Here is a 16,310-nt window from a genome sequence, read left to right as displayed (position 1 = left end):
ATCAATCCAACCCTTCCCTCCCCTCACATAAGACCTCGAGGTCTTGCTTTACACCTTTCTACCTAGCTCCCTTTATTCTCTCTTCAGGACCTCAGCCTTTTTCCAACCTATGTCATTAGTACCAATATGTACCATGACTTCCGGCTGTTCACCCTGCCGTTCAGAATGCCGTGGACATGATCTGAGACGTTCCTGACTCTGGCACCTGAGAGGCAACACACTATCTGGATGTCTCTTTCACACCCACAAAATCTCCTGCCTGCTCTTCTAAATAATGAATGTCCTATCACCACTGCTCTTCTCTCCTCCCACTCTTCCCTTCTGAGCCACAGAGCCAAACTCAGTCCCAGTACATGGTTGCCACAGCTTCCCCCTCGTAGGTTGATCCACACCTGCCCCCCCACAACTCCTGAAACAGTATCCATAAGACCATAAGATACAGGAGCAACAGAATTAGTCCATTTGGCCCACCAAGTCTGCTCCACTATTTCATCATGGCAGATCCAATTTCCTCTCAGCCCAAATCTCCTGCCTTCTCCCCATATTTCTTCAAGCTCTGACTAATAAAGATTCTGTCAAACTCTGCCTTAAATATACCTAATGACTTGGCCTCCATAGCCACCTGTGGCAACGAATTCCACAGATACATCACTCTCTGGCTAAATAAATTTCTCCACATTTCTGTTCTAAATGGGCATCCCTCTATTCTGAGGCTGTGTCCTCTGGACTCTCCCACCACTGGAAGCATCCTCCCCTCATCCACTCTGAGGCCTTTCAACATTCCATAGGTTTCAATGTGAGTTTGGAACACCCAGTGAATACAGACCCAGAGCCATTAAATGATCCTCGTATGACAAGCCTTTCAATCACAGAACCATTTGTGAACCTCCTTTGACCTGCAAGTTAGCCTTGAGGGTATCCTGGACAGTGACTTCCAAGTCCATTTACACCTCAGTTTTCTGTATTTTCTCTCCATTTAGAAAACAGTCAACCCTTTTATTTCTTCTACCAAAGTGCATGACCATACACTTCCCGACACTGTATTCCATTTGCCACTTCTATGCCCATTCTCCTAATCTGACCATCCACCTATCTTCATATCGCCTGCAAACTTTGCAACAAAACCATCAATTCCAAAATCCAAATCATTGACATGTAACGTAAAAATAGTTGATTCTCAACACAGGCCCCTATGGAACACCACTAGTCACTGGCATCAACGAGAAAAGGCTTCCTTTATTCACACTCTTTCCCTCCTGCCAATCAACCACTGCTCTATTCATGCTAGAATCTTTCCTGTAATACCATGGGTTCATAGCATGTTAAGCAGCCTCATGTGTGGCACCTTGTCCAAGGCCTTCTGAAAATCCAAGTACACAACATTAACCGATTCTCTTTTGTCTATGCTGCTTGTTAATTCTCCAAATAATTCAAACGAATTTGTCAGGCAAGATTTTCCCCTGAGGAAGCCATGCTGACTATGGCCTATTTTATCATGTGCCTCCAGTACTCTGAAACCACATTCTTAACGATGGACTCCAACATAAGAACATAAGAAATAGGAGGAGTAGGGCATCCGAACCATCAAGCAGCACCGCCATTCAATAAGATCGTGGCTGATCTGACCATGGACTCATGTCTAACGACCTGACTTTTACCCATAACCTTAATTCCCCTACTATGCAAAAATCTATCCAACTTTGTCTTAAATATATTTACTGAGGTAGCCTCCACTGCTTCATTGGGCAGAGCATTCCAGATTCACCACTCTTTGGGAAAAGCAGTTTCTCCTCATCTGTGTCCTAAATTAACTCCCCCAAACCTTCAGGCTATGTCGCCTAGCTCTACTTTCACATACCAGTGGAAACAACTTTCCTATAAGACCATAAGCTATAGGAGCAGAAGTAGGCCATTCGGCCCATTGAGTCTGCTCTGACATTCAGTCATGAATCCAATTCTTCCAGTCATTCCCACTCCCCTGCCTTCTCCCCATACCCTTTGATGCCCTGGCTAATCAAGAACCCATCTATCTCTGCCTTAAATACACCCAATGACTTGGCCTCCACAGCCGCTTCTGGCAACAAATTCCACAGATCTACCACCCTCTGACTAAAGTAATTTGTACACATCTCAGTTCTAAATGGACGTCCTTCAATCCTAAAGACGTGCCCTCTTGTCCTAGACTCCCCTACCATGGGAAATAATTTTGCCATATCTAATCTGTTCAGGCCTTTTAACATTCGGAACGTTTCTATGAGAACCCCCTTACCCTCCTGAACTCCAGGGATACATCCCAAGAGCTTCTAGACGTTCCTCATACGGTAACTATTTCATTCCTGGAATCATTCTCATGAATCTTCTCTGAACTCTCTCCCTCTACTGAAGAGACAGGGGAAGATGCAGTTGGCTCACAAATAGAGAAAGCTTGGAGACAGTGTGTGAGGGAGGATGGGCAGGTGATAGAGAAGGGATGCACTCAGACCGATGGTTTGAGATGTGTCTATTTTAACGCAATGAGTATTGTGAACAATGCAGATGAGCTTAGAGTGTGGATCAGTACTTGGAGCTACGATGTGGTAGCCATTACAGAGACTTGGATGGCTCAGGGACAGGAATGCTTACTTCAAGTGCCGGGTTTTAGATGCTTCAGAAAGGACAGAGAGGGAGGCAAAAGTTTTCTAAATCAATATATAGAGGGACCAACTAGAGGGGATGCAATATTGGATCTCCTGTTAGGAAACGAGTTAGGACAAGTGACGGAAGTCTGTGTAGGGGAGCACTTTGGTTCCAGTGATCATAACACCATTAGTTTCAACTTGATCATGGACAAGGATAGATCTGGTCCTAGGGTTGAGGTTCTTAACTGGAAGAAGGCCAAATTTGAAGAAATGAGAAAGAATTTAAAATGCGTGGATTGGGACAGGTTGTTCTCTGGCAAGGATGTGATCGGTAGGTGGGAAGCCTTCAAAGGAGAAATTTTGAGAGTGCAGAATTTGTATGTTCCTGTCAGGATTAAAGGCAAAGTGAATAGGAATAAGGAACCTTGGTTCTCAAGGGATATTGCAACTCTGATAAAGAAGAAGAGGGAGTTGTATGACATGTATAGGAAGCAGGGAGTAAATAAGGTGCTTGAGGAGTATAAGAAGTGCAAGAAAATACTTAAGAAAGAAATCAGGAGTGCTAAAAGAAGACATGAGGTTGCATTGGCAGTCAAAGTGAAGGATAATCCAACGAGTTTTTAACAGGTATATTAAGAGCAAAAGGATTGTAAGGGATAAAATTGGTCCTCTTGAAGATCAGAGTGGTCGCCTATGTGCGGAACCAAAGGAAATGGGGGAGATCTTAAATAGGTTTTTTGCGTCTGTATTTACTAAGGAAACTGGCATGAAGTCTATGGAATTAGGGGAAACAAGTAGTGAGATCATGGAAACTGTACAGATTGAAAAGGCGGAGATCCTTGCTGTCTTGAGGAAAATTAAAGTGGATAAATCCCCCGGAGCTGACAGGGTGTTCCCTCGGACCTTGAAGGAGACTGGTGTTGAAATTGCAGGGGCCCTGGCAGAAATATTTAAAATGTCGCTGTCTACAGGTGAGGTGCCGGAGGATTGGAGAGTGGCTTATGTTGTTCCGTTGTTTAAAAAAGGACCGAAAAGTAATCCGGGAAATTATAGGCCGGTAAGTTTAACGTCGGTAGTAGGTAAGTTATTGGAGGGAGTACTAAGAGACAGAATCTACAAGCATTTGGATAGACAGGGACTTATTAGGGAGAGTCAACATGGCTTTGTGCGTGGCAGGTCATGTTTGACCAATTTATTGGAGTTTTTCGAGGAGGTTACCAGGAAAGTGGATGAAGGGAAGGCAGTGGATATTGTTTACATGGACTTCAGTAAGGCCTTTGACAAGGTCCCTCCTGGGAGTTTAGTTAGGAAAATTCAGTTGCTAGGTATACATGGAGAGGTGGTAAATTGGATCAGACATTGGCTCAATGGAAAAAGCCAAAGAGTGGTAATAGAGAATTGCTTCTCCGAGTGGAGGCCTGTGACTAGTGATGTGCCACAGGGATCAGTGCTGGGTCCATTGTTATTTGTCATCTATATCAATGATCTGGATGATAATGTGGTAAATTGGATCAGCAAATTTGCTGATGATACAAAGATTGGAGGTGTAGTAGACAGTGAGGAAGGTTTTCAGAGCCTGCAGAGGGACTTGGACCAGCTGGAAAAATGGGCTGAAAAATGGCAGATGGAGTTTAATGCAGACAAGTGTGAGGTATTGCACGTTGGAAGGACAAACCAACATAGAACATACAGGGTTAATGGTAAGGCACTGAGGAGTGCAGTGGAACAGAGGGATCTGGGAATACAGATACAAAATTCCCTAAAAGTGTCGTCACAGGTAGATAGGGTCGTAAAGAGAGCTTTTAGTACATTGGCCTTTATTAATCGAAGTATTGAGTATAAGAGCTGGAATGTTATGATGAGGTTGTATAAGGCATTGGTGAGGCCGAATCTGGAGTATTGTGTTCAGTTTTGGTCACCAAATTACAGGAAGGATATAAATAAGGTTGAAAGAGTGCAGAGAAGGTTTACAAGGATGTTGCCGGGACTTGAGAAACTCAGTTACATAAAAGGTTGAATAGGTTAGGACTTTATTCCCTGGAGCGTAGAAGAATGAGGGGAGATTTGATAGAGGTATATAAAATTATGATGGGTATAGATAGAGTGAATGCAAGCAGGCTTTTTCCACTGAGGCAAGAGGAGAGAAAAACCAGAGGACATGGGTTAAGGGTGAGGGGGGAAAAGTTTAAAGGGAACATTAGGGGGGGCTTCTTCACACAGAGAGTAGTGGGAGTATGGAATGAGCTGCCAGGCGAGGTGGTAAATGCGGGTTCTTTTTTAACATTTAGGAATAAATTGGACAGATACATGGATGGGAGGTGTATGGAGGGATATGGTCCGTGTACAGGTCAGTGGGACTAGGCAGAAAATGGTTCGGCACAGCCAAGAAGGGCCAAAAGGCCTGTTTCTGTGCGGTAGTTTCTATGGTTCTATGGTTCTAAAAGAGGTGGGGGCATGGCACTGTTGATCAGAGATAGTGCCACGGCTGCAGAAAAGGTGGACTTCTCCAGTGCGTTCAACACCATCCGTCCTGCTCTGCTGGGGGAGAAGCTGACAGCGATGCAGGTGGATGCTTCCCTGGTATCATGGATTCTTGATTACCTGACTGGCAGACCACAGTATGTGTGCTTGCAACACTGTGTGTCAAACAGAGTGATCAGCAGCACTGGGGCTCCACAGGGGACTGTCTTGTCGCCCTTTCTCTTCACCATTTACACCTCGGACTTCAACTACTGCACAGAGTCTTGTCATCTTCAGAAGTTTTCGGATGACTCTGCCATAGTTGGTGCATCAGCAAGGGAGATGAGGCTGACTACAGGGCTACGGTAGGAAACTTGGTCATGGTGTGAGCAGAATTATCTGCAGCTTAATGTGAAAAAGACTAAGGATCTGGTGGTAGACCTGAGGAGAGCTAAGGTACTGGTAACCCCTGTTTCCATCCAGGGGGTCAGTGTGGACATGGTGGAGGATTACAAATACCTGGGCATACGAATTGACAATAAACTGGACTGGTCTAAGAACACTGAGGCTGTCTACAAGAAGGGTCAGAGCCGTCTCTATTTCCTGAGGAGACTGAGGTCCTTTAACATCTGCCAGACGATGCTGAGGATGTTCTACGAGTCTCTGGTGGCCAGTGCTATCATGTTTGCTGTCGTGTGCTGGGGCAGCAGGCTGAGGGTAGCAGACACCATCAGAATCAACAAACTCATTAGTAACGCCAGTGAAGTTGTAGGGATGGAACTGGACTCTCTCACGGTGGTGTCTGCAAAGAGGATGCTGTCTAAGTTGCATGCCATCTTGGTCAATGTCTCCCATCCACTACATAATGTACTTGGTGGGCACAGGAGTACATTCAGCCAGAGACTCATTCCACCGAGATGCAACACAGAGCGTCATAGGAAGTCATTCCTGCCTGTGGCCATCAAACTTTACAACTCCTCCCTTGGAGGGTCAGACACCCTGAGCCGATAGGCTGGTCCTGGACTTATTTCATAACTTTCTGGCATAATTTACATATTACTATTTAACTATTTATGGTTCTATTACTATTTATTATTTATGGTGCAACTGTAATGAAAACTAATTTCCCCCGAGATCAATAAAGTATGACTATGACTATGACATCATGGAGGGTGGAGGTTAGGAACAGGAAGGGGTCAATGACTTTTCTGGGTGTTTTTTATAGGCTGCCCAATAGTAACAGGGATATCGAGGAGCAGATAGGGAAACAGATCCTGGAAAGGTGTGATAATAAGAGTTGTGCTGGGAGATTTTAATTTTCCAAATATCGATTGGCATCTCCCTACAGCAAGGGGATTAGATGGGGTGGAGTTTGTTAGGTGTGTTCAGAAAGGTTTCTTGACACAATATGTAGATAAGCCTACAAGAGGAGAGACTGTACTTGATTTGATCTGGTATTGGGAAATGAACCTGGTCAGGTGTCAGATCTCTCAGTGGGAGAGCATTTTGGAGATAGTGATCAAAATTCTATCTCCTTTACAATAGCATTGGAGAGAGGTAGGAATAGACAAGTTAGAAAAGCATTTATTTGGAGTAAGGGGAGTTATGAAGCTATCAGGCAGGAACTTGGAAGTATAAATTGGGAACAGATGTTCTCAGGGAAAGGAACAGGAGATATTTGTGTGGAATCCTGCATAGGTCCATTCCAATGAGACAGGGAAGTTATGGTAGGGTACAGGAACTGTGGTGTGCAAAGGCAGTAGTAAATCTCTGTGGGTGGAGGTCAGGAACAGGAAGGGGTCAATAACTTAAGAAGGAAATTAGGAGAGCCAGAAGGGGCCATGAGAAGGCCTTGGCGGGCAGATTAAGGAAAACCCGAAAGCATTCTACAAGTATGTGAAGACCAAGAGGATAAGACGCGAAAGAATAGGACCTATCAAGTGTGACAATGGGAAAGTGTGTATGGTACCGGAGGAAATAGCAGAGGTACTTAATGAATACTTTACTTTGGTATTCACTATGGAAAAGGATCTTGGTGATTGTAGTGATGACTTGCAGCGGACTGAAGACCTTGAGCATGTAGATATTAAGAAAGAGGATGTGCTGGAGCTTTTGGAAAGCATCAAGTTGGATAAGTCGCCGGGACCGGATGAGATGTACCCCAGGCTACTGTGGGAGGCGAGGGAGGAGATTGCTGAGCCTCTGGCGATAATCTTTGCATCATCAATGGGGACGGGAGAGGTTCCGGAGGATTGGAGGGTTGCAGATGTTGTTCCATTATTCAAGAAAGGGAATAGTGATAGCCCAGGAAATTATAGATCAGTGAGTCTTACTTCAGTGGTTGGTAAGTTGATGGAGAAGATCCTGAGAGGCAGGATTTATGAACATTTGGAGAGGTATAATATGATTAGGAATAGTCAGCATGGCTTTGTCAAGGGCAGGTCGTGTCTTACGAGCCTGATTGAATTTTTGAGGATGTGACTAAACACATTGATGAAGGAAGAGCAGTAGATGTAGTGTATATCGATTTCAGCAAGGCATTTGATAAGGTACCCCATGCAAGGCTTATTGAGAAATTAAGGAAGCATGGGATCCAAGGGGACATTGCTTTGTGGATCCAGAACTGGCTTGCCCACAGAAGGCAAAGAGTGATTGTGGATGGGTCATATTCTACATGGAGGTCAGTGACCAGTGCTGTGCCTCAGGGATCTGTTCTGGGACCCTTACTCTTCATAATTTTTATAAATGACCTGGATGAGGAAGTGGAAGGATGGGTTCGTAAGTTTGCTGATGAGACAAAGGTTGGGGGTGTTGTGGATAGTGTGGAGGACTGTCAGAGGTTACAGCGGGATAGTGATAGGATGCAAAACTGGGCAGAGAAGTGGCAGATGGAGTTCAACCCGGATAAGTGTGAAGTGGTTCATTTTGGTAGGTCAAATATGATGGCAGAATATAGTATTAATGGTAAGACTCTTGGCAGTGTGGAGGATCACAGGGATCTTGGGGTCCGAGTCCATAGGACACTCAAAGCAGCTGCACAGGTTGACCCTGCGGTTAAGAAGGCATATAGTGTATTGGCCTTCATCAATCGTGGAATTGAATTTAGGAGCCGAGAGGTAATGTTACAGCTATATAGGACCCTGGTCAGACCCCACTTGGAGTACTGTGCTCAGTTCTGGTCGCCTCACTACAGGAAGGATGTGGAAATCATAGAAAGGGTGAAGTATATTGCCTGGATTGGGGGGGCATGCCTTATGAAAGTAGGTTGAGTGAACGCGGTCGTTTCTTCTTGGAGCGACGGAGGATGAGAAGTGAACTGATAGAAGTGTATAAGATGATGAGAGGCATTGATCGTGTGGATAGTCAGAGGCTTTTTCCCAGGGCTGAAATGGCTGCCACAAGAAGACAGGTTTAAGGTGCTGGGGAGTAGGCACAGAGGAGATGTCAGGGGTAAGTTTTTAATTCGCAGAGAGTGGTGAGTGCGTGGAATGGGCTGCCAGCAACGGTGGTGAAGGCGGATACGATAAGGTCTTTAAAGAGATTTCTGGATAAGTACATGGAGCTTAGAGAAATAGAGGGCTATGGGTAACCCTAGTAATTTCTAAGGTAGGGACATGTTTGGCACAACCTTGTGGGCCGAAGGGCCTGTATTGTGCTGTAGGTTTTCTATGTTTCAATGTCAGTATATCCTTTCTAAAATAAAAAGCCCAAAACTGCACTCGCGTGGTCTCAAGACTGCCTTATAGAGCCTCAACATCACACCCCCGCTCTTATATTGTATTCCTCTTGAAATGAATGCCAACATTGCATTCGCTTTCTTCACAACCGATTCATGCTGGAGGTTAACTTTTGGGGTATCTTGCACAAGGACTCCCACGTCCCTTTGTATCTCTGCATTTTGAATTCTCTCCACATTTAAATAATTGTCTGCCTGTTCATTTCTTCCACCGAAGTGCATGACCATACACTTTACAATATTGTATTTCATTTGCCACTTCTTTGCCCATTCCCCTAAACTCTCTGCAGGGTCTCTGTTTCCTGAATGCTACCTAACTATCTTTGTATCATCCATTAATACCGTAATCCAAATCATTGACATACATCGTAAAAAGCAGCGGTCCCAACACCGACCCCTGTGGAATTCCACTGTTGACTGGCAGCCAGCCAGAATAGGATCCCTTTATTCCCACTCTCTGTTTTCTTTCGATCAGCCAATATTCCACCCATGCTAGTAACCTTCCTGTAGTTCATGGGCTCTTATCTTACTACGCAGCTTCTTGTCAAAGGCCTTCAGAAAATCCAAATACACCATGTCTACTGCATCTCCTTTGTCTACCCCGCTTGTAATTTCCTCAAAGAATTGCAGTAGGTTTGTCAGGTAGGATTTTCCTTTCAGGAAACCATGCTGGCTTTGGCCTATTTTGTCATGTGCCTCCAGGTACTCCATAATCTCATCTCTAACAATCAATTCCAACAACTTCCCAACCACTGATGTCAGGCTGACAGGTCAATGGTTTCCTTTCTGCTGCCTCCCACCCTTCTTAAATAGCAGAGTAACATTTGCAATTTTCCAGTCATCCGGTACAATGCCAGAATGCATTGCCTCTTTCTTATTTATCCCTTTCATAATTTTATATATTTCTATAAGATCGCCTCTCATCCAGCGAGAATCCATCTGAATTCCAGCGAGTACAGTCCCAGGTGATTCAATCTCTCCTCATAGCCTAACCCCTTCATCTCTGGAATCAACCCGGTGAACCTTCTCTGCACCACCTCCAAAACCAGTATATCCTTCAAGTAAGGAGACCAGAACTGCACGCGGTACTCCAGGTGCAGCCTCACCAGTACCCTGTACAGTTGCAGCATGACCTCCCTGCTCTTACATTCAATCCCTCTAGCCACATTCCATTTGCCTTCTTGATAACCTGCTGCACCTGCAAACCAACCTTTTGTGATTCGTGCACAAGCACTCCTAAGTCTTTCCACACAGCAGCATGCTGCAACCTTTACCATTTAAATAGTAATCTGATCTTCCATTTTCCTTTCCAAAGTTGATGACCTTGCATTACCAACATTGTACTCCATCTGCCAGACCCTTGCCCACTTAACCTATCGATATCTCTCTGCAGACTCTCCGTATCCTCTGCACAATATGCTTTTCCACTCAATTTAGTGTCATCAGCAAACTCAGATACACTACATTCAGTCCCCTCTTCCAGATCGTTAATGTATATCATGAACAGTTGCGGGCCCAGCACCGACCCCGACAGCACACCACTCACCACTGATTGCCAACCAGATACTCCTGTCACCCAACTCTCTCCCTAACCACTGAGGTCAGACTAACTGGCCTATAATTTCCTTTCTTCTGCCTCTCTCCGTTCTTGAAGAGTGGAGTGACATTTGCAATTTTCTAGTCTTTCGGAACCATTCCTGAACCTAGTGATTCTTGAAAGATCATTACTAATGCCTCCACAATCTCTTCAGCATCTTTTAGAACACTGGGGTGGACACTGTCTGGTCCAGATGACTTTTCAGTTTCCCAAGAACCTTCTCCCTAGTAATTTCACACACTTCATGACCCCTGACACTCTTGAACTTCCAGTGTCTTCCACAGAGAAGACTGATGCAAAATACTTATTCATTTTGTCCGCCACTTTACTTCTCCAGCATCGTTTTCTTGCGGTCCAATATCCACTCTTTCCTCTCTTTTACACTTATACTGAAGAAACTTACGGGATCCGCTTTAATATTATTGGCTAGCTTACTTTGGTATCCCATCTTTTCCTTCTTAATGACTTTTTAAGTTGACTTCTGTTGGTTTGTAAAAGCTTTCCAATCCTCTAACTTCCCTTTAAATTTTGCTCTATTATATGTTCTCTCCTTAGCTTTAATGTTGGTTTTAACCTTTTGTTAGACAAGGTTGGGTCATTTTTCCTTTAGGGGTGTATATATCCTGTACCTTCCAAATTGCTTCCAGAAATTCCTGCTGCTCCGCTCTCACCCCTGCTAGTGTTCTTTTCCTATCAATTTTGGCCAACTCCTCTCTCATGCCTCTGTAATTCCCTTTACTCCACTGCAATACTGATGTATCTGACTTCAAATTGTCCTTCTTAAATTTCAGATGAGAAGAATAGGTGTACTTGGCCTTTTCTCTTTGGAGCGACAGAGGATGAGAGGTGACCTGATAGAGGTGTGTAAGATGATCTGGGGCATTGATCGTGTGGATAGCAAGAGGCTTTTTCCCAGGGCTGAAATGGCTAACAAGAGAGGGCATAGCATTAAGGTGCTTGGAAATAGGTACCGAGGGGAGGTCAGGGGTTAAGTTTTTCACACAAAGAGTGGCAGGTGTATGGAATGCACTGCCAGCGACGGTGGTGGAGGCGAATACAATAGGGTCTTTTAGAAGCCTCTTAGATAAGTACATGGAGCTTAGAAAAATAGAGGACTATGTGCTCGGAAAATTCTAGGCAGTCTCTAGAGTTGGTTACATGGTCAGCCCAACATTGTGGGCTGAAGGGCCTGTAATGTGCTGTAAATTTCTATGTTCTATGTTCAGGGCGAATTCGATCATATTTTGATCAGTTGGCCCTAAGGTTTCTTTTACCTTAAGCTTTCTAATCAATTCTGGTTCATTGCACAAGACCCAATCTAGAATAGATGATCACTTAGTGGGTTTAACCACAACCTGCTCTAAAGCGACATCACATAGGCCTTCTAGAGATTACCCCTTTTGGCATCCAGCACCAACCTGAATTTCCCAATCTTCCAGTGTATGGAAATCCCCCGTGACTATTGTAACATTGCCCTTTTGGCATGCATTTTCTATTTATCGTTGTTTTTTGTACAGTACATCCTTATCACTGTTTGGGGGTCTGTATACAACTCCCAGGGTCCTTTTACCCTTGCAGTTCCTCAGATCTACCCAACACAGTTCAACACCTTGCAACCCCATATCACCCCTAATGATTCGATTTCACTTTTTTTTAACCAACAGAGCCACACCACCCCCCTCTGCTGACCTGCTTGTCCTTTCGATACAATCTGTATCCTTGGATGTTAAGCTCCGAGATATAATCATCTTTCAACCATGATTCAGTGATGCCCAGAACAGCATACATGCCAATCTGTAACTGTGCTACAAGTTCAGATACCTTATTCCGTATGTTGCGCATGAATATAACACCTTCAGTCTTATATTCACCCTTTTTGATTTTGTCCGCCTTTTACGATGGAACTCACCCTGTTGACTGCAATTTTGCCCTATCATCAGCCTCCCCTTCCTCAGTGCCTCGCTACACACTTGGTTTGTAAACCAACTACCTCCTCCACAGCACTATCACTCCAGTTCCCACCCCCCTGCCAAATAGTTAAAAATCCTCCCAAACAACTCTTGCAAACCTGCCTGCAAGGATATTGGTCCCCCTGAGATTCAAGTGTAATCTGTTCCTTCCTCTACAGGTTGCACCTTCCCCAGAAGAGATCCCAATGATCCATAAATCCGAACCCCTGCCCCAGTTCCTCAGCCATGCATTCACCTGCCAAATCATCCTATTCTTAGCCTCACTGGCATGTAGCACAGGCAGCAAACCAGAAATTACTACCCTGAAGGTCCTGTTTCTCAGCTTTCTACCTAGCTCCCTAAAATCTCTCTTCAGGATTTCCTCACCATGTCTACCCATATCGTTGGGGTCAATATATACCAAGACTTCCTGCTGCTCACCCTCCCCCTCAAGAATGCTATGAACCTGATCTGAGACATCCCTGGCCCTGGCACCTGGAAGGCAACATACCATTCAGATGTCTCTATCGAGCCCACAGAATCTCGTTTGTTTCTCTGACTATGGAATCTCCTATCACCACTGCCATCCTCTTCAATTCTCAGCTCTTCTGAGCCACAGCACCAGATTCAGTGCTAGAGACCTGATCACTGTAGCTCCCCTGGTAGGTCGACCACTTCAACAGTATCTAAAGTGGTATACTTATTATTGAGGGAACGGCTACAGGTGTACTGGCTGTGCATTTCCCTTCCTTCTCCTGACAGTCACTCAGTTGTCTGTCTCCTGCAACCTAGGGGTGACTATCTTGCTGTAGCTCCCGTCTATCACCTCATTTTCCCGTATGAGCCAAATGTCATCGAGCTGCAGCTCAGTGCACCTGGTACAGTGGTATTTATCTGAGAGACTGGACGTCTCCCAGAATTCCCACATCTCACACGCAATACAAACTGCTCCAGGATTCTCACTTCACTATGGTGCCCTAACAGAGGGGGAATGAACAAATAAGAAAAAAGAAAATGACCAGATACTGTACCTTGCCCAAGCAACTCTAAACACCGGTACACTCTGCTTGCACGTGTTATTTTTATTCACCCTTTCTAATGAATCCCGCTTGCTTATTGGTTGCAGTGCAACTCTTTGAGGAACTGCTGCGAAGCTGTGCCTTTTAAATCTAGATTGAAAAGGTAGCTCTCTTTATCTACTCCTGCTGGTGATCGTTTGCAGAGCAACTCAGGTTTAACCCCACACCTATGACTTCCATATATAATTTCACCCAACCTCAGTAGAAAAAGCCTGTTTGCATTTACCCTATCTATACCCCTCAATTTTGTATACCTCTATCAAATCTCCCCTCATTCTCCTATATGTCAGGGAATAAAGTCCTAATCTATTCAATTTTTCCCTATAACTCAGGTCCTCACATCCCAGCAACATCCTTATAAATTTTCTCTGAACTCTTCCAATCTTATCGACATCTTTCCAGGCAGGTAGTTGACCAGAATTGCATACAATACTCCAAATCAGGTCTGACCAACATCTTAAACAACTGTAACATGTCCATCTAGTCCAGGTGATTTATCCATCTTTAGCATTTCAGCAACCCCATCACCATCTCCTTAGTAATAGCCACAATACGCACTTTGCCACTGACTCTCAAATTTCTGACATGTGAAGGAGGAACTCAAGAGCAATAGTGGGGGAATTAAATAAGTACTTCAAAGTTCATTAGTACATCTCCAGCATTATTTACAGGCAGTCCAATTTCCACCTTAGCCTCTCTTTTATGCTTTATGTAACTAAAACAACTTTTGGAACCTCTTACTAATGTAATGAAAGTAGTAACTGAGAAGCATATTCATACACTACGCTTAATGAATGGCCTTGAAAATATTTAGAATAACTACAACTCAGCTCAAGAAACACTGCAATTCATTGGTGAGTTAAGACATTTACTTTGGAAATTTGTCTTTGCCAGGTAGGTGTAGGTATACTATTTTGATAAAATATGTTGATGAATTATTGTAACGTATTTTGAATCATCCATTGTTTATTGATACATTTCTTCTTTGATCTGTTGCAGTGGTGGTATCAAAAAGCTGTAGTTCAGAAAAATGTGTATTTTGTTGATATAATCATCAGTAGTAAATGTATGGAACACACTGCCTGGGGTAGGGGTAGAAGTTGTGGCAGATACATTAGGGATACTTAATGGACTCTTTTATGGGCACATGAATGAAAGAAAAATGGAGGGCTCTGCGGGAGGAAAAGATTAGATTGATCCAAAGTAGGTTAGAAGCATTGTAAAGGGAGGGGTGACCGGCGGGAAGTTGTGGTTCTTATTGGCACCAATGACATCGGTAGGAAAAGGGAGGAAGTCCTGAGGAGAGAATATAGGGAGTTACATAGAAAATTGAAAAGCAGAACCTCCAGGGAGTATTCTCTTGATTGCCGTGTGTGCCATGTGCCACTGAAAGTTGATTTAGGATGATTTGGCAGATGTACGTGAGTCTGAGGAATTGTTTTAGGGGGCAGGGTTTCAGATTTCTCAATCATTGGAGCATCTTCTGTGAAAGGTATAGTACCGTACAAAACTCTTCGATATATATATATAGCTAGGGGCTCTAACACTTCTGCAAAGTACTGTACAAACTCCTTTCAGACTGCAGTGAAACAGAACCCTGACTGGCAATTACATTGTACTAAGCACTATTCTATCGTGCCACCCTATTGGGCTCTACCACAAGCTCTAAAAATTCATCTTGTAGACATACCACAAATTCATTTTTTCAGAGCCCTACCTGATTTTCTCAGTCTACCCACATATTTAAGTTCCCATGATCACGCAACATTGCTTTTCCGTGTGCCTTTCCTATGTCACTTAAAATTAAGCATAGCCACTCACAAAAGAACACAGACTTGGAAAAACTGCCTGTCATGATACAATAAATTCACTCTACCTGTTACAATGGATTTCTGACTCCGTGTTTTCATTCCAAAGTATACCTGAGGTCGGTACGATCCCCAGTATTTTTCTGGTGACAATGTGGGACTAGAGCTGTTGCTGTTCAATATCCTGAATGAAGGGTGAGGTGTTATGATTCTGTTAGCAAACCACGATCTCATGTAAATAGCATAGCAAAACCAGACACAGCTCACAGTACACAAAACGATTGCTATGTTGATGAAGATATTCCCCAAGTTGGACTTTTTCTTCTTCTCCTTCTCCTTGGCTGGAGCCTTCTTATGAATTCCTATATTCTTTCCATTTTTACCATCCACTTTTGCATCAAGCAGCCTCTCTTTTTTCAGCCTCTGCCGTGCCATTCTTTACTCTGGGGGAAGAGAGAACATAGAATATATAGAAGATAGAATAGTACAGCAAAGGCCTTTCAGCCCACCATGTCTGTGCCAACAAAAATGACAATTTAAACTGTCACATCTGCCAGCACATGGTCCATTTTCTGCCTGTTCATGGGATTGTGTATAGGTTTCTTAAATCTGGAGGGGAGAGTATACCAGATCTTGTACTGTGGAATAAGCCTGACCAGGTGACTGGCCATTCACTGGGAGAACATTTAGGGAACAACAATCACAATTGAATGAATCCGAATTTCCTTAATCAATGTGTGGAGATCCCAAATAGACAGCGTTATACTGGATCTCTCTTAAGAGAGCAAGACAGGGTAGATGACAGGAGTCTGTGTAGAACACTTTGGATCTAGCAATCGTAATTCTACTAGCTTCAAGATAATTATGGAGAACGACAAGTCTGGTCCTTGGGTTAAGATTCTAAATTGAAGAAAGGCCAATTTTGATGGCATCAGAAGGGATCTGCCAAGTGTAGATTGGGGCAGGCTATTTTCTGGCAAAGGAATGCTTAGTAAATGGGAGGCCTTTGTTTCTGTTAGAATAAAAGCCAAGACAAACAGGGTTAGAGAGCTCTGGTAAAGAA

At 43.9% G+C, this 16,310-nt stretch overlaps 1 protein-coding gene across 1 annotated transcript in view; it reads right to left on the bottom strand.

The window, feature by feature from the left end:
- Nucleotides 1-16,310, bottom strand: part of mogs (mannosyl-oligosaccharide glucosidase) — a 79,389-nt gene that overhangs the window by 29,381 nt on the left and 33,698 nt on the right. Inside the window, exon 2 of the mRNA XM_063047233.1 lies at nt 15,316-15,690. Within this exon, the coding sequence (XP_062903303.1) occupies nt 15,316-15,682 (367 nt within the window). The 5' untranslated portion in view covers nt 15,683-15,690. The remainder of the gene's footprint in view (nt 1-15,315; nt 15,691-16,310) is intronic.

The sequence above is a fragment of the Mobula hypostoma genome, chromosome 4 (genome assembly GCF_963921235.1).
Source record: "Mobula hypostoma chromosome 4, sMobHyp1.1, whole genome shotgun sequence".
NCBI classification, from domain to species: Eukaryota; Metazoa; Chordata; class Chondrichthyes; order Myliobatiformes; family Myliobatidae; genus Mobula; species Mobula hypostoma.
The sequence above is the reverse complement of the archived record's forward strand: the minus strand, read 5'-3'. Positions and strand labels throughout refer to the sequence as shown.